At 42.2% G+C, this 24,183-nt stretch overlaps 1 protein-coding gene across 1 annotated transcript; it reads right to left on the reverse strand.

Annotated features, from left to right (window-relative positions):
• Positions 1 to 1,133: 1,133 nt before the first annotated feature.
• Positions 1,134 to 24,183, reverse strand: LOC139534084 (patatin-like phospholipase domain-containing protein 2). Its single transcript, XM_071332812.1, has 9 exons — positions 23,753 to 24,183; positions 18,613 to 18,845; positions 18,246 to 18,311; positions 13,240 to 13,449; positions 9,561 to 9,621; positions 8,755 to 8,937; positions 6,896 to 7,028; positions 3,767 to 3,886; positions 1,134 to 3,638 (listed from the first exon to the last, which is right to left on the reverse strand). The coding sequence occupies exons 1-9, from the start codon at positions 23,937 to 23,939 to the stop codon at positions 3,410 to 3,412; spliced, it is 1,422 nt and encodes a 473-aa protein (XP_071188913.1). The 5' UTR covers positions 23,940 to 24,183; the 3' UTR covers positions 1,134 to 3,409.

Genomic DNA, 24,183 nt, shown 5'->3' on the forward strand with positions numbered 1-24,183 from the left:
TCCCGTGTGGCTCAGTTGGTAGAGCATGGCGCTTGCAACGCCAGGGTTGTGGGTTCATTCCCCACGGGGGGACCAGGATGAATATGTATGAACTTTCCAATTTGTAAGTCGCTCTGGGTAAGAGCGTCTGCTAAATGACGTAAATGTAAATATATTTCAGGATGTTTTGTATCCCTGGAAATAATCCAAATTCATGTAAACATTAAAGTTTTTAAAATATAGCTTGTCTAAAAAAGTGGTCTCTTTGCACAACTTACCCTGGGTATGGGGTAAGTTAAGCCACCTACACATTTCTGTACTGAATTAAATATTACCACTACCTTTTTAAAACCATGTCTATCTTTATTTCCCAAACACAATTCAGTACAATCACATCTTTTTTTAATCATTTAAACATCTTTTAACACAGACTTAACGCCTAACAAACACGTTGTACTTTGTTAAACACTTTTAACGTAGGCCAGGCCCTGTTGTTACCTCATATCCCAGCAATAATGCCTAGCATTTAAGCCTGGGAAGAAAACACTTACATTTGCTCAACTTGCCATTGGCTCAACTTACCCCATGGTCATTGGCTCAACTTACCCCATGGTCATTGGCTCAACTTACCCCATGGTCATTGGCTCAACTTACCCCAAGGCAAACATCTTCACTATAATAGCCCACACAGCTACAAGGATGCACTTTCATGCTAGGTTTAGGATCTCATTGAAGGTTATTGAGACCCCAACTGACGTATAGAACAATCTTAAAATGATCTACGTTTGTTGGTTTAGATACAAGCATCATGAAACCTCGAACACAAATTAATTTGATTTGGTGAAAATCATATATTTTTTACCTAACTAGCTTACCACTTTTTCCATGTGGTTACTTCCTTCAGACTCCATGAAATGGTGGCCTCTACTGAAATATTTTGTCAAATTATTAATTTTGTGTATAAACAAAGATCAATTTACTGCTTTGGCTCAACTTATCCCACTCTCCCCTACTTATTATACAGTTTCCATAATGAGGAGGCACCACAATAGGATTTTAATAGTTCCAGTATATTTAAACACAGGTCACATCATAAAAACCATTGTTGTGTTTTATGTTATTAAGATAAGGGCCTTAATGAAATAACAACAAAGTATATTTAAAAAATGTTTTATTGTCACATACACCATATAGGTGCAGTGAAATGTGTTGTTTTACATGGTTAGCCATAGTAGTATGGCACCTCTAGAGCAAATTAGGATTAAGTGCCTTGCTCAAGGGCACATTAACAGGTTTTTCACTTTGTTAGTTCAGGTATTTCAACCAGCAACCTTTCCTTTATTGGTCCAATGCTCTAACCACTAGGCTACCTGCCATCCAATGACAAGTAGGCAGAGGTTTTCACAGTGTTACACACGTTACAAAAATAAGTACAGTATGTAGCCTACTATAAATGGGGCAGTGTGATAACTTAAATTTGACATTTGATTATGCCATTACAATTGTGAATCCTATGCACCTAAAGTTATTGTGCAAAAGCAAATGTCAACATTAAGAGAAGTTCTGAAGGGAACTTTCAAGAATATTGTGATTTCAAATTTCTTGACATCACAGCTCATCACAGTAGTTCATAGTTTAGTGCAAGGGTCCTGTCTAATACAAAATAAATAACACAGCAGAGCTCATATTTAAGAAGTCAACGTCAAGTCATATCAACAGTCCGTCTGGAATGAGGATTGAATGCTACATTTGACTGAACACAGGTAGGTAGGTACTGTACTTAGGTAGTGACAACACGTTATCTGGTAAAACTAGACAAAGTGATTTATAAAATGTGTAAATCCCCAAAAAGAATTCACTTGCAGAGGTCTTTGGTGGTGAGCTGGTAAATTGTTTCCCAATGTGTACAATAGAATAAAATATGATTGGTGGAGTGATCAAAAGACATGATTGAGTCATTAGTGTGTCTATAGCAACAGTTCTGGATTCCAAAGCTATTCGATCACATGACCAACTTGCCCATCCTAAACCACCTTTCAGTTCCTATACACTATAGACAGGCCCCGTGGGAGGGAACTTGAGCTGGCACATGTGGTTTCCATGTGTTTGATATGTTCCATTAACTCCATTCCAGACATGACAAAAAGGCCCGTCCTCCTATAGCTCCTCCCGCCACCAGTCTCCTCTGACGCTCAGATAGGCTAATAACCGATTGATAATTCTAGCTTGTAGTTTGCTGCAACCTACAGTATCAGACCACTACTTATGACACAACTTTGATTACAATATAGCTACAGTATTTCAAGGGTCAAGGCTCTAGACTGCAACCCTTTGACTTGGTGTGCTACTTAAATCTGTAATTGGTGGCGTGCGAGCTGAACATTCGTTACATGGTCACCTCACTCCAAAATTTAAAAACGTCCTATTTTTTGAGTGGCTAAAACCGTTGATTTGGTCAAACAGTAAAGTGCATTGTCCTCATGATTTCTGTAATGGAAGTGTCTGCCCAGCCCCTTGACCTGTTCCGCTGGAGCCTGCTGCTGTGATGAGCAAGCCACGATGTGCACTCTGGGAGTGAGAAAAAATTATTCTTGATTTAGAAGCAAATGTTGTTCTCAGCTTTCTGTGGGTTTACTTTATATTTGTCATCTCTTAATATTGAGCTCAATAGCAACTATTTTACAATCAAAATATTAGACATGGCTTTCAGAATCGAAGCCCACGAAATGCGCTATAGCGCATTGACCCATTGTATGTGTATAGGTTAGCAGTGCTACAACTGTAAAAAAAAAAAAAAAAATGAAGACATTTCGTTTACTTTTAGATTAATACATGACTACTAGCAGTGGGTATTATATTTAGTGTTAGTGATCTAGCTAATGTGTTTGAGTTTTCACTGTATCATGTGGTGTATAAGCCCCAAAATAATTTAGCCTTTGATATTAGTGCACATAAAGATTTAGGCAAATTCATCCCTATTGAAAAAAAAAGAACATTCTGGAACCCTATTTTAACAGTAAAATATAACAACAATACCCTATCGTCAACTCACAATTCATGACAATCGCTGGATTCGGTTGCACATCAAAATACTGTATTTGGAATCATGCAGTCCTGCTTGGACATGTTGGATAGAACCATTTATTTCTTGAATAGCCTACCATCTCAGTAGTTATGGTCCATCTTGGGTTAGTTATACAAATCTTTGATATGACTACTCCCATAAAACTCTGGATGGAAACGTGGTTTGTGGCTAATGAGGCAATACAAATGTGATGTGGACTAAAATATAACTAAAATGAAATGGCATTTAGTTGACTAAAACGGCTCTCTTTTCGTCATTTTAACAATGACTAAATCATTATTCAAATCACAAAAATGTGACTAAGATTTAATGATATTTTAGTCAAAATGACAGACTAGAATGGATCTAAAAAAGAGTGCCAAAATGTACACTGAAGCAGATCTGTCGAGGGGAGGGGCTGGGCGAGTGGGGGCTGGTGGGGCAGTGGGAAGAAGGGGCGGTGGGGATGTTCCAGTATTGGCTTTGGAAGTTGAGAGCAGAGCGAGCGAACCCGGCGAGGTGACAGTCTCTCTCCCTTTGTCCGTCACTTTCCAGGGGTGGGGGCAGGCTCATGCAATTCCTCAGGAAACCATCACTGCAAAAAATAAAAACACACAGGGCCATTAGACTTTATTCATACTGTATGACAGACCCAAATCTACAAGTAGACTCCATCCATCCATACATAATATAACCCAGTAGTAGTAAGTTCATGTCTCTCACCTGGTTATGTCTGCTGGTGCTCCTCTCCAGGCCTGTCTGTACACGCTCCCAGCCACATCCCCAGCCACCCCAGCTAGCCAACGCATGTCTGCAGGCACCTCTGGGATCCACTCCACAAACCTGGAGTACAGGAGAGGGACAACAGAGAGTCAAAGTACTGTGATGTAACAGTAGGGTTGGCAGTTCTCAACAATTCTCGTGGTGGATTGACTTGCCTATTTTGTGACAATGTCCACTAGGTGGCGGCCCTGTGCAGTGCATTCAAATTGATTGGGTTTAGAAAGAAACCTCAACCTATTTAATTGTATTTGTCACATGCTTCCAACAATGCAGAGATAAAAAAAGACAAATAATATAAAAATAACAACAACATTTCGCTACACTCGCATTAACATCTGCAAACCATGTGTATGTGACCCCCCCAAAAAATTGATTTCAAATACACAATGAGTAACGACAACTTGGCTATATACACTATATACACAGGGTACCAGTACCAAGTTGATGTGCAGGGGTACAAGGTAATTGCGGTAGATATGTACATATAGGTAGGGATAAAATGACTAGACAATGGGATAGATAATAAACGGTAACAGCAGCATATGTGATAAGTCAAAAGGGATTCGTACGAAAAGGGTCAATGCAGATATTCCAGGTAGCTGTTGGTTAACTATAAAACGAACTATTTAGCAGTCTTATAGCTTAGGGGTAGAAGCTGTCCAGGGTCCTTTTGGTCCAGACATGGTGCATCGGTACCACCATTTTTAGGGCCTTCCTCTGACACTGCCTTGGATAGAGGTCCTGGATGGCAGGAAGCTTGGCTCCAGTGGTGTACTGGGACGTACGCACTACCCTCTGTAACACCTTGCGGTCGGATGCGAAGCAGCTGCCACACCAACAGTGATGCAACCAGTCAAGTTGCTCTCAAAGGTGCAGCTTTATCATTTTTTGAGGATCTGAGTGCCCATGACAAATCTTTTCAGCCTCCTGAGGGGGAAAAGGCATTGTCGTGTCCTCTTCACGACTCTGTTGGTGTGATGTGGACCATGATAATTCCTTAGTGATGTGGACACTGTGGCACTTGAAGCTCTCGACCTGCTCCACTACAGCCTCATTGATGTTGATGGGGACGTGCTCGGCCCTCCCCTTCCTGTAGTCCACAATAAGTTGTTTTGTCTTGCTGACATTGAGGGAGAGGTTGTTGTCCTGGCACCACACTGTCAGGTCTCTGACCTCCTCCCTATAGGCTGTCACATCATCATCGGTGATCAGGTCTACTACCACCGTTGTATCGTCGACAAACTTAATGATGGTGTTGGAGTCGTGCGCTGTACAGGAAGGGACTAAGCACGCACCCCTCAGGGGCCCCCGTGTTGAGGTCCAGCATGGCGGACGTGTTGTTGCCTAACCTCACCACCTGGGAATGACCTGGAAGGAAGTCCATGATCCAGTAGCAGAAGGAGGTGTTTAGTCCCAGGGTCCTTAGTTTAGTGATGAGCTTGGAGGGCACTATGGTGTTGAACACTGAGCTGTAGTCAATGAACAGCATTCTCACGTAGGTGTTCCTTTTGTCCAGGTGGGAAAGGGCAGTGTGGATTGCGATAGAGATTGCGTAATCTGTGGATCATTTGGGGCGTTATGCGAATTGGAGTTGGTCTAGGGTGTCTGGGATGATGGTGTTTATGTAAACCATGACTTTCAAAGCATTTTATGGCTATAAATATGAGTGCTGCGATAGTCATTTAGACAGGTTACCTTGGCGTTCTTTGGCACAGAACTATGGTGATCTGCTTGAAACATATAGGCATTACAGACTGGATCAGGGAGAGGTTGAATATGTCAGTGAAGACACTTGCCAGCTGGTCAGCGTATGCTCTTAGTACGCATCCTGGTAATCCGTCTGGCCTTGTGAATGTTAACCGGTTTATAGGTTTTACTCACATCGGCAACGGAGAGCGTGATCTCACATTCATCTGGAACAGCTGGTACTCTCATGCATGTGTTGCTAGCCTCAAAGTGAGCATAAAAGGTTTAAGCTCATCTGGTAGGCTCGCGTCACTGGACAGTTTGCGGAAGGGTTTCCCTTTGTAATCCGTGATTGTTTGCAAGCCCTGCCACATCCGACGAGCGTCAGAGCCAGTGTAGTAGGATTCGATTTTGGTCCTGTATTGAGGCTTTGCCTGTTTGATGGTTCGTCGGAGGTAGTATCGGGATTTCTTATAAGCATCCACATTAGTGTCCTGCACCTCTAAAGCGCCAGCTCTAGCCTTTAGGTCATTGCGGATGTTGCCCATAAGCCATGGCAACAATAAATATGTACGTACGGTCAATGTGGGGACGACGTCGTCAATGCACACATTATTGAAGTCGGTGACTGTGGTAAACTCCTCAATGCCATCGGATGAGTCTGTGCTAGCGAACATATTCCAGTCTGTGCTAGCGAAACAGTGCTGTAGCTTAGCATCCGCTTCATCGGACCACTTCCATATTTTGCGCTTCACTGGTACTTCCTGTTTGAGGAGAGTTACCTCTGGGTGAGCATTTTCTTGTTTGCTTATGGCCCTCTACAGCTCGTTGAGTGCGGTCTTAGTGTCGCATCGGTAGTATGGTCTACAGCTTACCATGAGGTATTCCTACTCAGGCAAGCAGAACCTAGAGACTTTCTTAATATTAGAGATCGCACACCAGCTGTTGTTAACAAAGATACACACACACCCTCCCCTGAGCGTCTCCGATGCCACCGTTCTGTCCAGCTAGATTTCATTTACCATGACCTTGTTTGGCCACAACTGAGAAATATAGGATATTACAGTTCTTCAGATCACGTTGATAGGATAGTCTCGAACAGAGCTCATTCAGTTTATTTTCCAGTGATTGCACGTTCGCCAATAGAACAGAGGGTAGTTATATAGTTGTTGTGGTGGGCTAATGAGGCTGCTGTATGCTAAAGGCTAGTTATGCTAAAGGATAGTTATGCTAAAGGCTATTTCTGGGCTTTTTAGAAGATGATTTGTTTGCATTACTGTTGTTATTGGTTGCTGTTTGAGCTACTGTGACCGCATTGAGCTCATTGGGCGCTTGTTAGTTTGTGGTAGGTAGCACTAGTAGTGGTATACGATGTAGTCTTACCTCTTGCCCACTGAGTAGGCTGATACCACAGGTAGTGTGCAGGGCAGGAGCATGTAGGAGGCCACTCTGACCAGCAGCATCTCAGACACCTGAGCATACAGACCAGGCTTCTGTTGGCACGCCTCACAGAACACTACAGTCATAGAGACACAATATGTCACACTTTGCTGATACAGGCACAGCCTCAGATGACTTTCAGTGACACATAATCAATCACACGTCACTGACAATAGCATAGTGACAACACAATGTTATAACTAGATAACAACAGCTTTTAACAGCTTTGAGCAGAAAAGATTGGAAAGTCTTGGTCAGGGATGGGCAACTTTGATGGGGTGGGGCCGTGGTGGCCACAAAAAATCTGAACTCGCAGGTCTGCATACATACATGCATGTCCACACATGCAGTCAGAGCCAGCCCTAGCCTTTGGGTGGCCGTAAGTAAAAACATTCTACACATTTTGCCATGGGGCGTAGAGAAAATGTTGCAGTTTTAAACCACGTTTGCTACAATTCTACACATTTTGCCATTGGGCGGAGAGAAGATTTTGCAGTTTTTTAAGTTTTTATATCTGAGTGACTAATAAAATCAATGGGGGCTCCCTGATCGGTAATTCGACGATGATCATGATTACTGCAAGTTTAGATAGCTGGCTAAACTAGAATGTATCAATCCCCCCAATAATTGCTGACATGGGCTAATTGAGTGACTGTCAGTAGCTAAGTTTCCATCCAATTTGCGACAGATTTTCATGTGAATATTCTAAAATCTGCATAAAACAATATGCGCATTTTCCCACCAGAGATGTGTTTCCATCAAACTGACTTTTTGCGGCTAAAAGACTAGTCATGATGACGTGGCGCACACCATGTCTGCATTTATAAAATTGTACTGCCATTTCATGTTTCCATCAGCCTGGTGGTGACTTTTCATGCGTCAGGTAATTCATCCGATAGGAATTAAATAGTACCTGCAAAACACCAGTCTCAAAGTCAACAGTGAAGAGGCGACTCCGGGATGCTGGCCTTCTAGGCAGAGTTGCAAAGAAAAAGCCATTTCTCAGACTGGCCAATAAAAAGAAAATATTAAGATGGGCAAAAGTACACAGACACTGGACAGAAGAATCCCAGAGTCGCCTCTTCACTGTTGACGTTGAGACTGGTGTTTTGCGGGTACTATTTAATGAAGCTGCCAGATGTGGACTTGTGAGGCGTCTGTTTCTCAAACTAGACACTAATGTACTTGTCCTCTTGCTCAGTTGTGCACCGGGGCCTCCCACTCCTCTTTCTATTCTGGTTAGAGCCAGTTTGCGCTGTTCTGTGAAGGGAGTAGTACACAGCGTTGTACGAGATCTTCAGTTTCTTGGCAATTTCTCGCATGGAATAGCCTTCATTTCTCAGAACAAGAATAGACTAAAGAGTTTCAGAAGAAAGTTCTTTGTTTCTGGCTATTTTAAGCCTGTAATTGAACCCACAAATGCTGATGATCCAGATACTGAACTAGTCTAAAGAAGGCCAGTTTTATTGCTTCTTTAATCAAGACAACAGTTTTCAGCTGTGCTAACATTTTCTAATGATCAATTAGCCTTTCAAAATGATAAACTTGGATTAGCTAACACAACGTGCCATTGGAACACAGGAGTGATGGTTGCTGATAATGGGCTTCTGTACGCCTATGTAGATATTCCATTAAAAACAAAAATAGTTTATTTTCTTTCAAAAACAAGGACATTTCTAAGTGACCCCAAACTTTTGAACGGTAGTGTATATATACAAAAAAGTGGAAATTGATACGTAGGCCTACAAAATGGCGCGGAACGCCAGTTGCCCATCCCCGGTCTAGGATGACCTCCTATCTACCTTTCTTGATTTGGGTTGGCAGGTTGTCAACAATCTGCTCATCCAACCACCAGTGTTGCTTCCTCAGGAGGCGGAGACGCCAGAACATCCAGTTCTTAGTGGTTTCCATGGCGATGGGCTTGCAGCAGCAGGTGGCTTCTGATAGGTAGGGGCCGGCAGTCGGACACTCCAGCTTTAGCAGATCTGACATCATAAACGATACATTAATAATCTTTGTAATACAGCATAGACTAGTTGTTTGTTTAGCACAAAAAACGGTGCGTGGCCACTATGGAGCAAAACAGACAGAGTTGGCTTAGATTGTTTTTGTCTCAATGTTTATTGAAACCATAAATACATTTGCACAATGAGCATTTGTTGTCTCTCAAATACATTGTTACAGTTGTTGGTTAGCTAGCTAGCCATGTTAGCATTGACATGAAATCAGTTAAAACACCTCAAAACAAGACATGGTAATCAAGATAAAACTAGATGAAACAAGCCACCTACGAGTCCCCACACGAGAGCTTCTTGTCATTGTTGCTAGCTATCTGACTGTTCAGAATCATAACAAAGCACGGCTTCTCGCGCCATCGATGCGCGCACATTTTCCTGATGTTGTCAGCCAATCTGTCTACACAAATATTACACCATAAATAAGTGTTGGTTTACCATAATGGACATGGAAATAAGTGCTGGTTTACTCCACACTTAATTTTGAACCCTGTACAATTGACATCATTGATGCTCACTGCGTATATGTCACAGTAGCTTATGATCTTAGTACAGCCCACTATTACTGTCAAAGGCAACATAGTAATACTCACGGTTCTCCTCAAGAAAGCGAAGGGCGTCCTTGTAGCCACTCTGACATATCTCTGCCATGACCTGTCAAAGAAAACACATAGATCATACCTATTGAGGTAGGGGATCATATGCAAGAGGTAAATTGAATAAATATACTGCTCATATATAAGAGACAGAGAATACCCATAAGACAGAGACTTTGTTAATCATATAACAACCGATATATAACCACACAAAATACAGGGCAACGGCTCAGACACATTCATCATGTCATGTGTTATAACTATTACAATTTGACTTACCGATTAGCAATCATGTTATTGCTGATAATGAACTATTACATAAGCAGTTTTTTTTAACCACATAAAACAGTGGAAATGATGTACAGTTGAAGTCAGACGTTTACATACACTTAGGTTGGAGTCATTAAAACTCGTTTTTCAACCACTCCACAAATTTCTTGTTAACAAACCATAGCTTTGGCAAGTCGGTTAGGACATCTACCTTGTGCATGACACAAGTAATTTTTCCAACAATTGTTTACAGACAGATTATTTCACTTGATATCATGGGAAAATCAAAAGAAATCAGCCAAGACCTCAGAAAAAAAACTGTAGACCTCCACAAGTCTGGTTCATCCTTGGGAGCAATTTCCAAACGCCTGAAGGTACCACGTTCATCTGTACAAACAATAGTACGCAAGTATAAACACCATGGGACCACGCAGCCGTCATACCACTCAGGAAGGAGACGCGTTCTGTCTCCTAGAGATGAACGTAATTTGGTGCGAAAAGTGCAAATCAATCCCAGAACAACAGCAAAAGACCTTGTGAAGATGCTGGAGGAAACAGGTACAAACGTATCTATATCCACAGTAAAACAAGTCCTATATCGACATAACCTGAAAGGCCGCTCAGCAAGGAAGAAGCCACTTCTCAAAAACCGCCATAAAAAAGCCAGACTTCGGTTTGCAACTGCACATGGGGACAAAGATCGTACTTTTTGAAGAAATGTCCTCTGGTCTGATGAAACAAAAATAGAACTGTTTGGCCATAATGACCATCGTTATGTTTGGAGGAAAAAGGGGGAGGCTTGCAAGCCGAAGAACACCATCCCAACCGTGAAGCACGAGGGTGGCAGCATCATGTTGTGGGGGTGCTTTGCTGCAGGAGGGACTGGTGTAATTCACAAAATAGATGGCATCATGAGAAAGGAAAATTCTGTGGATATATTGAAGCAACATCTCAAGACATCAATCAGGAAGTTAAAGCTTGGTCGCAAATGGGTCTTCCAAATGGACAATGACCCCAAGCATACTTCCAAAGTTGTGGGAAAATGGCTTAAGGAAACAAAGTCAAGGTATTGGAGTGGCCATCACAAAGCCCTGACCTCAATCCTATAGACAATTTGTGGGAAGAACTGAAAAGGCGTGTGCGAGCAAGGAGGCCTACAAACCTGACTCAGTTGCACCTGCTCTGTCAGGAGGAATGGGCCAAAATTCACCCAACTTACTGTGGGAAGCTTGTGGAAGGCTACTCAAAACGCTTGACCCAAGTTAAACAATTTAAAAGCAATGCTACCAAATACTAATTGAGCGTATGTAAACTTCTGACCCACTGGGAATGTGATGAAAGAAATAAAAGCTGAAATAAATCATTCTCTCTACTATTATTCTGACATTTCACATTCTTAAAATAAAGTGGTAATCCTAACTGACCTAAAACAGAGATTTTTACTAGGATTAAATGTCAGGAATTGTGAAAAACTGGGTTTAAATGTATTTGGCTAAGGTGTATGTAAACATCCGACTTCAACTGCATACCATCCTGACCCGTACAACAGGCTCCTCCTGTCCTGTGTTTGTGAATGGATAACAGTCCAGGAAGTGTTTGACTAGGGGTTATAAGTCAACGTGTCTGAGGCTACTGAGGCACTGTTCTCTGGCTACTCTAGATTTTGTGTTACTACAACAACAAAGCCACAGGGAAAGAGGTATCTAGCCAGAAACTGTGGTCATGTCTGAATACCCATACTAGCGTACTACATACTTAAACTGCACACTATGTACTCATCGTCGCATACTGTTTAGCACATACCGTTTAGTAAAAAGTGTGCAGTATATGCCACCGCCGCAACGTAGCGCTGATCGATTTCTCCAAATTAAACAGACATGCATTGCATTAACCAGCCTGATAACTAATTTCCAATTCTATACATTTTTTACAATTCTGAATAGAATAGGAATGGCGTTATAGGCCTACTCTGGCTGGTTATAGGCAGACTATCACATTCGATCTATACCGTAGCCCATATAGGCCATCTATCCTATTAAAAATAATTGAAGACAGAAACATTTGGTTCCATTTCAACATATTCATTTGTGAAACAAAAGTTTTGTAACTTATGTATTATGTTGCTGTGCTGTCTAGCGGTTTTGAATTTGCGATGCACCCGACAGCATTTGAAAAGTTTTAATATGTGTACTAGGCTATTTGATATAATTTATATAATATAATAAAGCACTAATCATTGTAAATGAGATCAGAATGACTGCTAAAGCTTGAAATGAGTATAACATCCAGAATTTTAACAAAGAAAATTTGAGATCAAAGCTAACTAAATTCTATCAGCATATTGATTGCAGCACCCGTGCGGGCAATACACTGGACCATTGCTACTCTAATTTCCATGATGCATACAAGGCCCTCCCCCGCCTTCCCTTTGGCAAATCCGACCACGACTCCATCTTGCTTCTACCGTCCTATAGGCAGAAACTCAAACAGGATGTACCCGTGACTAGATCTATTCAACGCTGGTCTGACCAATCAGATTCTATGCTTCAAGATTGTTTTGATCAAGCGGACTGGGAAATGTTCCGGGCAGCCTCAGAGAATAACATTGATCTATACGTTGACTCAGTGAGTGAGTTTATAAGGAAGTGCATTGGAGATGTTGTACCCACTGTGACTATCAAAACCTACCCTAACCAAAAAACATGGATGGATGGCGGCATTCGCGCAAACTGAAAGCGCAAACCACCGCATTTAACCATGGAAAGAGGACTGGGAATATGGCCGAATATAAACAGTGTAGTTATTCCCTCCGCAAGGCAATCAAACAAGTGAAATGTCAGTATAGGGACAAAGTGGAGTCGCATTTCATAACACATTCATAACCCATACATAAGGCATTTACAAGCAGTCATAAACAACCCATCTAATGAATGGGACTAAGGAGCATCCTGATATTCCATCCTACCTTTGGCAACAGGGCCTACATAAGGACTTCATAACACATTCATAACACATAAATAACACATTGGTAAGCACTCATAGCGGGCGTCCTACACTCTTAGAAAAATGGGTTGCAAAAGGGTTTTTCGGCTGTCCTTTCCACAGTTCTACACGGAACTAAAAAGGTTTCTTCAAAGAGTACAATGCTTTTTTAACCTTTATTTAACTAGGCAAGTCAGTTAAGAAAAAATTCTTATTTTCAATGATGGCCTAGGAACAGTGGGTTAACTGCCTTGTTCAGGGGCAGAACAACCGATTTTTACCTTGTCAGCTCGGGGATTCGATCTTGCAACCTGTCGGTTACTAGTCCAACGCGCTAACCACTAAGCTACCTGCCACCCCATAATGTGGACAGCCGAAGAACCCTTTTAGGTTCTAGATAGGAAAAAAGGTGCTAAGTGTGTACCTTGGGTTCTGGGGGGAACAGGGCCTTGCTGAGGCGGTACATGTTGCTCAGGTTCAACCGGATGGAGGTGTTGGTGAAACGAAGCTCGTGGAAGTTGAAGGAGGTGTCGCGGGGACAGATGTCGCTTTCGCCTGAGAACGGAGAGATGCTGATGGTGTTCTTCAGCTCTGACTGAGGAAGGTTGTCACTGATCCCCCCATCCACATAACGCTGGAGAGAGAAGAGGGGGGAGAGAGGGAGGAGGGAGAGAGGGAGGAGGGAGAGAGAAGAGGGGGGAGAGAGGGAGGAGGGAGAGAGAAAGTGAGAATACTTGGGTGTTTTTGGAACCATGCACAACTTACATCAGGACCACAGCCTCTCCACAGAACAAGACCCCAGGCATACTGTGGTCAAGATGTCTCAGGGCTGACAGATATGACTGTTCTACATCTCTTATACAGTATAAAGGCTATCAACTTAGAATGAATGGCAGATAAATCTTCTCTAAGAGGCAAGACACATCAATATAGCTGTTACAGAATCCCCCTGCCAAGGGCGCTATATCACTGTTTGTGTAAGCATTTGTTTATTTGCTTTCTGGAGCCGCGCTGTCTGAATTTCACCCATCCTCACCCTTCGTCCCCCTCGCCTGAGATATCAATATCTCCTCCAGTTCATGGCTTCAGCCAATCAGACAATAGCCATGTGTCTCAAATCTGTGCACGCTCTAGCCCTGCAGTCTTTCCAGGCCCTGATTGGCTAGCCAGCCTGACCCACGCTCTCCAAGGGAGGAAATATTCCCCGCACCTAAACTGTGTTATTCCAGTCTGTGAGTGTGGGTGAACATATGTGCATACGATTTGTGACTACAAAGTAAGTTGATGTCGCTGTTATCATTGTAGTATGTGCTAGAGTAGCAGTATTCCATGTAGTTCTCATTCCTGTTATTATTATGTTACTACTGATATTGTATGCAATGATGAGTCCTTGCTCTTGTGTGTTGCTGTGCAATAGCATACTATTTGTATAATATACAGTCCTTGTCATTAGTCTTACTGTGCTATTGCCACGCTAGTCATTCATCTGGTGTTACTATGTAATACATGGTTATTAGGTCATTGTTAGGTACAGTCCTTGTTGTTTAATCCCATACCCCACTATATCGTACTCTGAAAATATCTATTCAGGACAGTATATTTATCTCCTGTATAGCATATGTACTACCTCCCTATTTCTGTCCATTACAGAACCATACACATGTACATCTTCTCCTGTGTATGTTTAAAGTTTCTGTGTGTGTTAACTCTGGGCTGTTTTATTCCCCTCTAACCGGGGGCGGTGTTAGTGAGTCGCAAACCAGTAAAATATGTAGAGCCGGGTCACTCTCTTTCAATTGCCCTGTGCTCGATACAGAAATGGATAAAGCTCATTGTCACGACTTCCACCGAAGTTGGTCCCTTTCCTTGTTCGGGCGGTGTTCGGCGGTCGACGTCACCGACCTTCTAGCCATCGCTGATCCATTTTTTATTTTCCATTGGTTTTGTCTTGTCTTCCGTCACACCTGGTTCCAATCCCATCAATTACATGTTGTGTATTTAACCCTCTGTTCCCCCTCATGTGCTTGTCGGTGATTGTTTATTGTAAGTATTGTGTACGTCTGTACTGGTGTGCGCCGGGTTATGTTACCCATTGATTTTTATTATTCTGTTTTCCGGTGGGTTTTGTTAATAAACTGCGCCGTTGGAAACACAGTTATTTCTCTCCTGCGTCTGACTTCTCTGCCGCCAGTTCACACCCTTACACTCATAGGCCATTAAAGCACTGACAGAGACCCCTAGGTATTTTGAGGAGAGAGTAAGTAAATAATAGTATTTGGAAAATATATTATAAATACTTGTTGACTGCCTCCGCGCCTATCTTCGGCTAAAAAAACGTGTCACTTAACCCAACTCGGTTATCACTGAAATCGAATGTATACGATACAACATATTCAAGGAAACATTTTCCTTGAGGGCATATTAGGTGTGGCGTGTCAGCAGAAGATTTCCCCTAAACCAGCTTCTCCACACTGTCAAATCATGACCAAACAGACCGACAGTACTATTAGGAGAATTAATCCATTTTGCCAGTCTTATGTAATTGCACAATGCAGCTCCATTTCAAGTTCAGATGCTACCCTCTAACATTTCAAAATGAATTCATAGTTTTCCAGTGTAAAACACTTAGAACATCTGAGGGGGAAAAAAGGATATCAGTGCCAGTTCCTAAGCCAGATTAAGACTCAATTTGGCAGAAAGGTTGGCAAAGACATTGGGTTGTTAGTTTACCTGAAATGCACATAGATCATTTTTTCTGGATCTTTGTAGAATTTTGACCCATTTTGAGTCCCACATAATCGTGTGTTCTCTACTCCCACCATTAATCCACAGGTAAAAGGGAAGACCTAGTTAGTTTCTAGTAATCTCTCCTCCTTCAGTCTTCTTCGGTGGGCTTTACATGGCGGTTGGTAACCAACCTGGCTACGCAGACGCTCATTGACGCGTGCGAGCAGTTTCGATGAAATTATTGAATAACATGCATGTGTACATTTACTTTGCAGCACATGCAACGCGGGCGGTGTGGTCAGCATATTAGACAGGTCTGTGTGTTAATATGTTCAGTCACAGTGTAGACTTGGCTCTGAGCCAGTTCTTCACTGAGCCAGAATGGTACGAGAGAGAGAGAGAGAGAGAATACCTAAATAGATCATTGATATATGGTAGTTGATGTTTTGAAGGACTGCGCTCCTATGTCCTAGTGACTCAGTTTAGAATGGAGCTACCCTGGACTTTCTGGTCCCAATCTGCTGAAGCCAGAAGCCAGTCTGGAAGTACACTATATATACAAAAGTATGTGGACACTCATTAAAATGAGTGGATTTGGCTATTTCAGCTACACCTGTTGGTGACAAGTGTATAAAATCGAGCACACCGCCATGCAATCTCCATAGACAAACATTGGAATTAGAATGGCCTTACTGAAGAGCTCAGTGGCTTTCAATATGGCACCATCATAGGACACCACCTTTCCAACAAGTCAGTTTGTCAAATTTCTGCCCTGCTAGAGCTGACCGGTCAACTGTATGAATGAATTAATGAAATTTTATTTTTGTGTCAAATCGCCAATTGGCAACCCATCCCTTATGGGATTAATTGACACATAAACAAACATTACAAAAATTCACTATGGTAATTAAATGATACTTCTTCTTCCTATGTTCTCTGCATTGAGTATCGCATAAAGAGTGAAAAAGAAAAGTACGGTAAAAATCAAAACATAATAGTAAATAAGGTTATCCAAGCAATAATTACATCCCTAGAGCAGTAAAATAATATACATACATACATACATACACACTGTACATATACACATACATACATACATACATACATACATACATACATACATACATACATACATACATACATACATACATACATACAAACAAACATATGCAGATAAATAAATACAGAAAAAAACAAAGAAAAAAAACAGAAGTAATTTCAACCCAGTCTAGCACAAAGAGAATATTCATATGGGAGACAAGCCTACACACAATCTATAAACACACATGCCATTTACCACATAGAAGCAACATATTTTTACAATATAATTATAGGTAGGCCTTTTTTGTTTATTCCAGGCTTTATCTAAATATTCCTCAAACGGAAATACACTGTATGTGCTGTTATTGTGAAGTGGAACATTCTAGGAGCAACCAACGTCTCAGCCGCGAAGTGGTAGGCCACACAAGCTCACAGAACGGGACCGCCGAGTGCTGAAGCACGTAGTGCATAAAAATCATCTGTCCTCGGTTGCAACACTCACTACCGAGTTCCAAACTGCCTCTGGAAGCAAAGTCGGCACAAAAACTGTTCATCTGGAGCTTCATGAAAATGGGTTTCCATGGCCGAGCATCCGCACACAAGCCTAAGTTCACCATACGCAACGCCAAGCGTTGGCTGGAGTGGTGTAAAGCTCACCGCCATTGGATTCTGGAGCAGTGGAAACACTTTCTATGGAGTGATTAATCACGCTTCACCATCTGGCAGTCCGACGGACGAATCTGGCTTTGGCAGATGCCAGGAGTCACTACCTGCCTCAATGTATAGTGCCAACTGTAAAGTTTGGTGGAGGAGGAATAATGGTCTACGGCTGTTTTTTATGGTTTGGGCTAGGCACCTTAGTTCCAGTGAAGGGAAATATTAATGCTATACCATACAATTACTTTCTAGAGGATTTTGTGCTTCCAACTTTGATGCAACAGCTTGGGGTAGGCCCTTTCCTGTTACAGCATGACAATGCCCCCGTTTACAAAGCGAGGTCCATAGAGAAATGGTTTGTCGAGATCGGTGTGGAAGAACTTGACTTGCCTGCACAGAGCCCTGACCTCAACCCCATTGAACACCTTTGGGATGAATTGGAACGCCGACTGCGAGCCAGGCCTAACCGCCCAACATCAGTGCCCGACCTCACTAATGCGCTTGTGGCTGAATGGAAGCAAGTCCCCTCAGCAATGTTCCAACATCGGTTGAAAGCCTTCCCAGAAAAGTGGAGGCTGGTATAGCAGCAAAGGGGAGGGGGGGGGGGGGGGGGTTACTCCAAATTAAAGCCCATGACGAGCAGGTGTCCACATACTTTTGGGCATGTAGTGTGTATATATACGGTATATATATATATATATAAAATACACCACTGACCTACCAAGGGAAATGGTTCTCGGGCTGATTAGCTACTAGGGTAAGGTAGATTGACAAATGGACAAGTACCAGAGTGTATGCACAGACAGACATACATACGAACAGAAACATTATGCAACACTTGAACCTATAGCCTCCTTATGACTATGACCTGAGCAATAAAGGCATCTTAAAGACGAGACCATAATAAACTCAGTCCAACATTTGCTGATTTTCTTAGAAAATAAGGAAACAGTGTTCAAGGAAACGTAAGAAAGCAGTTGAGGCATTAGGGCCTTGGGCACTTACCACTCCTTGGAAGGATGGGGGGATCAGACCACAGTATATGGGGATGAAACAGCTACACAGCAGCGCCTGTAGACACATCAGAGAGAGAGATGTTACACAGTCCAACCCAGTTTACACTTCATACAACTAATGTAAACAGTCAATGGCAAGGCCAGTAGCTGAAAGGACAAATATTTCTGGGATATGTATGGGATATGGAAAAACTCTCAAGTGCTCAGGGGTGTTCAGGGCCCATATTCACAATGTTTCATAGTAGGAGTGCTGATCTACGATCAGGTCCCAACTCCAATCCATTATGATTTAAGTGGCAAAACTGATCCTAGATCAGTACTCCTACTCGGATATGTTTTGTGAGGAAGACACTGACCTGGATGAGCTCCTCCTTGGACTTGAACTCGGACACAATGACGTTTTGTCCATCAGACACGCGAGTGAGTGACACACACAGCCTCCCGGAGGCGAGTGTGTGAGCGTTGGCGGGCAGGTCGCGCTCCAGGCCCGACCTGATGACCTTGACCGGGTTGAAGGAGGGGTGGAGGGGGCCCAGGATACGCTTCCGGGCCTCCATGACCGTCTCGATCACATCCTCACAGCACTTAGCTAGAGGAGGGGAGGGACGGAGAGACAGTCTGTTAGTTGTGTTAGGGCCTTCCATTGGGAGGAATTGGATAATTGTTTTATTCAAAGGAAAATTGATTTTCAAGGGCACTAGACAGTGATCTGTAGCTCACAAAAAAAACATTTCTCCACCGGTTTCACTTATTTAGTGCCCTGCACCTGTACTGAGCTAGTTATGTGTGTTCATCTTATCTACACTTGAATGGAATGGATCTAAAGACTTTTATGCTCACAGACAGAGTTCTTGTAAATAAAATCTATTAGTGATAAGAAAATACCTAAGTAGTGTAATAGTTCATCAAATGGCTACCCAGACTATTTGCAGTGACCCCCTTCTTTGCACTGACTCTCTTGCAGTGGCTCTATGCACACTCACTGGACTCACCCACACACTCACACATACTACAGTGACACACACACAAACACACACACACACACACACAAACACACTACATACGCTCTAACACTCACACATAGACACACTTTCACACGCTGCTACACTGTTTATTATCTATTCTGATTGCCTAGTCACTTTTACCCCTACCTACATGTACATATTACCTAAATCACCTCAACTACCTCCTACCCCAGCACATTGATTCGGTACCGGTACTCCTTTTACAGTTGAAGTAGGAAGTTTACATACACCTTAGCCAAATACATTTAAACTCAGTTTTTCACAATTCCTGACATTTAATCCTAGTAAACATTCCCTGTCTTAGGTCAGTTAGGATCACCACTTTATTTTAAGAATGTGAAATGCCAAAATAATAGTAGAGAGAATTATTTATTTCTGATTGTCTTTCATCACATTCCCAGTGAAGTTTACATACACTCAATTAGTATTTGGTAGCATTGCCTTTAAATTGTTTAACTTGGGTCAAATGTTTCGGGTAGCCTTCCACAAGCTTCCCATAATAAGTTGGGTGAATTTTGGCCCATTCCTCCTGACAGAGTTGGTATAACTGATTCAGGTTTGTAGGCCTCCTTGCTCGCACATGCTTTTCAGTTCTGCCCACAAATCTTCTATTGCTTTGTGATGGCCACTCCAGTTTTGCGCAAATGCTGCCATCTATCCACGGTTTTTGGTTTGGGTAGGTTTTAATAAGTGGGAACAACATCTCCTATAGACTTCCTGATGAACTCAGTCACTGTGTCCATTGATAAGTCAATGTAATTCTCAGAGGCAACCCGAACATATCCCAGTTTTCGTGATCAAAACAATCTTGAAGCATGGATTCCGATTGGTCAGACCAGCGTTGAATAGACCTTAGCACGGGTACTTCCTGTTTGAGTTTCTGCCTATACGAAGGGAGGAGCAGAATGGATCTGATTTGCCGAACAGAGGGCCGGGGAGGGCCTTATAGCCATCCCAGAAGGGAGAGTAACAATAGTTGAGAGTTTTTTAAGCGCACTTACTACATGCAATGTGTTGATAGAACTTCGGTAGCGTTTTCTTCAAAGTTGCATTGTAAAAATCCCCAGCTACAATAAATGCGGCCTCAATATCTGTAGTTCCTCGTGGTATCGGCTTGAGGGGAAATATACACGGCTATGACTATAACTGAAGAGAATTCTCTTTGGAGGTAATACGGTTTACATTTGATTGTGAGGTATTCTAGTTCGGGTGAACAACAAGACTTGAGTTCCTGTACGTTATCACAATCACAACATCCGTAGTTAATCATAAAACATACACCACCGCCTTTCTTTCTCCCAGAGAGTTCTTTATTCCTGTCTGTGCGATGTACTGAGAACCCAGCTGGCTGTATGGACGGGGACAGTATATCCAGAGAGAGCCATAATTGCATGAAACAGAGTATGTTGCAGTCCCTGATGTCTCTCTTGAAGGAGATCCTCACCCTGAGCTCGTGTACTTTATTGTCCAGGGATTGAACATTAGCGAGTAATATACTCGGAAGCGGTGGATGGTGTGCATGCCTCCTGAGTCAAACTAGAAATACACTCCTCTTCTCCGCCGGCGGAGTCTTAGAGCAGCCTCTGGAATAAGTTCAATTGCCCTGGGTGGTACGAACAAAGGATCCAATTTAGGAAAGTCGTATTTTGGGAAAGTCGTATTTTAGGAAAGTCGTACCCCTACCTACATGTACAAATTACCTCGACTAACCTGTACCCCCGCACATTGCTGTACCCCCACACATTGACTCTGTACCGGAACCCCCTGTATATAGCCTCGGAATTGTTATTTTATTGTGTTACTTTTTATAAAAAATGTTACTTTAGTTTATTTAATAAATATTTTCTTAACTCTATTTCTTGAAGTGCATTGTTGGTTAAGGGCTTGTAAAGTAAGCATTTCACGGTAAGGTCTACCTACACCTGTTGTATTCGGCACATGTGTCAAATAACATTTGATTTGATTTGATTTCTGGTCGTTACCGCCGCTCTGATATCCAAAAGTTATTTTCGGCTGTATGTATTGTAATAACACAAAAAATGTTCTGGGCTAATAATTTAAGAAATAACACGCAAAAAAACAAAATACTGCAAAGTTGCTTAGGACCTAGAAGCAGAGCTGTCAGCGCCATCTATTTTACTTCAGGAATGATGTTCAAACCCCTGCTCATATGAAACCTCTCGCCTGGATGAATGAATTGATCCACACCAGTCACTCTCCTCCATCCTCACCTACCACAGGTACTTTTGGCTGGCTGAGTTAGCGCTTTATAGTCTATGCAAGCACTATTTTGAATATCTAGTTTATTCAATTGTTATAACCTACTGACTCGCTTTATAAATAAATCCTGAATATGCTGCCAAGCAATTGTGGTCCCAACAAGGACCCCTGTTTATAGTGTCTTTAGGCTATCCAGGGCTTTTTAAAATCCAAGACCAAAAATACTATACATGTACACAATTGTATTTCACCTTTCAGGAATCTCTGTGATTCAACCTCTCCCCGAATTACACAAAAAATAAGTACTACTACTCACTGCAGCTGAGTCCCTGACCAGAGCTCCCCTTTGCATGAACATAACAACATCTATACGTAGGTATCTGTACATCTCCTTTACTGTGAGATGAACGCAGGTTACCTTTATTTCCTTTGCCTGCCCTTTGCTCTGTATTTGTAGTGCCTGTATAACATTGACATTGAGTAAAGCTGAAACAGTTCAAATGGGCTGTGGGCCTGTGTTCGGTACAGCTACATGTTCAACACAGCTTAACTGTCATGACCTGTGCAATTAACCCCTCCCTACTACATGGGGTGATGTACTTGTTGTCGGTGATATAAAAGATGGTGTTGATGGGGTCACAATAGTGCATTGCCTGTCAAGTCTCCTCACTGCTGATTGGTCAGTTCAGTGGAGCCACATCCTTATCTGGTCGTAACTGGAAAAGGGGAGGTGTAGTTGAGTGAGCTTGAGGCTTTTATGGTCTGTGCCTGTCAGCTTGTAACATGATGAGAGAGAGTGAGAAAGGGCCTGGAAGATATCTGTAAGATATTTGATCTAAAACCGTAAATGTATTTGGAGAGTTTTTTGGCCACCGGGCCTAAACACAAACATTCATGAACACATGAAAAAAGTATTGTCTACATCAAAGAATGTCATTTTTCTCCATAAAATTGCTGCAGAAAGATTTTACACAATTTTACATTTTGGAGAGGTTTTTGACGCCTTGGTATGGACAAAAGCACATACAGTCAGATTGGTATCAGATATCTGTATAATGTTTCCCGGCACATGTTGACAAGATGTTGTAGAATCACTGGAAGGAGATATTGACCAGCTGAGCATCTTTGAATAGTCACCTCAGTATACAGCTCAATGAACAAACCAGGCGTTTTGTTATATTTCAGTCTTCTGTGATATACTGTATATAAACTCAATGCAAGCTCAAAATGGAATACATATAAACTCTATATCATACATGGTACAGGTGTATTCTTCAATGTAAGCCCATAACCATGTGTGAGGTGTATACTCTTGTCTCAAAGTAGATTTGTTTAAGACTACCAAGAAACGCTCTGTGCGGACCCCTGTTGAAGCACACTGCGGTAAAAGGTTCATGACTCCTATATTGTCTGTTCACTCTATAAGTCAAATGCATCATTATTTTTTCATTGGTTCATTTTTTATACACGTGTTTAGCAGATGTTATTGCAGGTGTAGCGAAATGTCTCCCTCTATTACTCTTTCACACTTTCTTTCAATCTCTCACCCTCTTTAACCCTCTCTCTCATTTAAACATGATACAACTGGGACAGGTATGGACTGATTCCCAGAAACCTTGCAGGAGGCTACTCCTTCGTCTCTTTGACTATAAGGTTATGGGGTTCAAAATTAAGAGAAAGTGAAAAAGGCCAGGTTTCGCACAGACACTCAGCTAAGAACTACTCTCTAAGTCAGTTCTATGTGACGCAAGGTTATATTTACTCTTAATCGTGATTGTGTGTGTGCCCCTAGTCAGCGAGATCCATCACTACCATTGGAAGGCCTCTGATCCAGAGGACCAATAGGTCAATAGTCCTTTAACTGACCATTTATCAGTGGTGATATGATCAATGAGTGGTAGACTACCATATTTCTACACAGGCAGGTATTTTGGCTCGATTATAAATAATTTGCAGTTTATAACATGAGAAGAATGTAGCCTATTTTAAAATTCAAAATTCAACCTATAACACCAGTATAATCACCTATCTATTACATAGGAGCAACGTTTCCAGCATTGTTAGTCATTTCACCCCATGTGTCAAGACCATAAGTTATTATTCTTGAAAATGAATTTGACTGCTAATCTGAAGTTGCCCTAAACACATGAAAGGGAGGACTACTCCTTGTGCGTAAAAGTCCCCATCCAGGCAATCAACTGATGACAGGAACTGGTTAAATCAAGGGCCAGTGTAGGGTACTGTAGCCTACCTATGGATGCCTGGCTGGCGAGCATCGAGGCAGAGAGGGAACCAGCTGAAGCCCCGTAGATCTTGGTGGCACCTTTGATAAGGTAAGGCGCTTGTTCTGACAGACAGCTGGCCACTCCGATGTGATAGATCCCCAGGAACCCGCAGCCGGCGAATGACAGGTTCCATTCCTTCGTTAGGTCGAACATCCCTGGTGGACAGTCTTTAACGAGGACCTACACGTTTGGGTAAATGCGCTCCTTATGATCACTCCAAAATGTTAACTTTTTGGACAAGTCCCCTTCACTGTTGAATGTCAACAACAGTTCCGAAAGATATTGGAATAAAGGACGGCTCAAACTAGCGCACACTAGCCAGTCTACTCTTCTTGTGCAATGTACGAAGAGACGGACAGTCATCTATTGAGAATCGCCGGAGCGCTGAACTACCCGG

This window comes from Salvelinus alpinus, chromosome 11 (assembly GCF_045679555.1).
Source record: "Salvelinus alpinus chromosome 11, SLU_Salpinus.1, whole genome shotgun sequence".
Classification (NCBI taxonomy): Eukaryota; Metazoa; Chordata; class Actinopteri; order Salmoniformes; family Salmonidae; genus Salvelinus; species Salvelinus alpinus.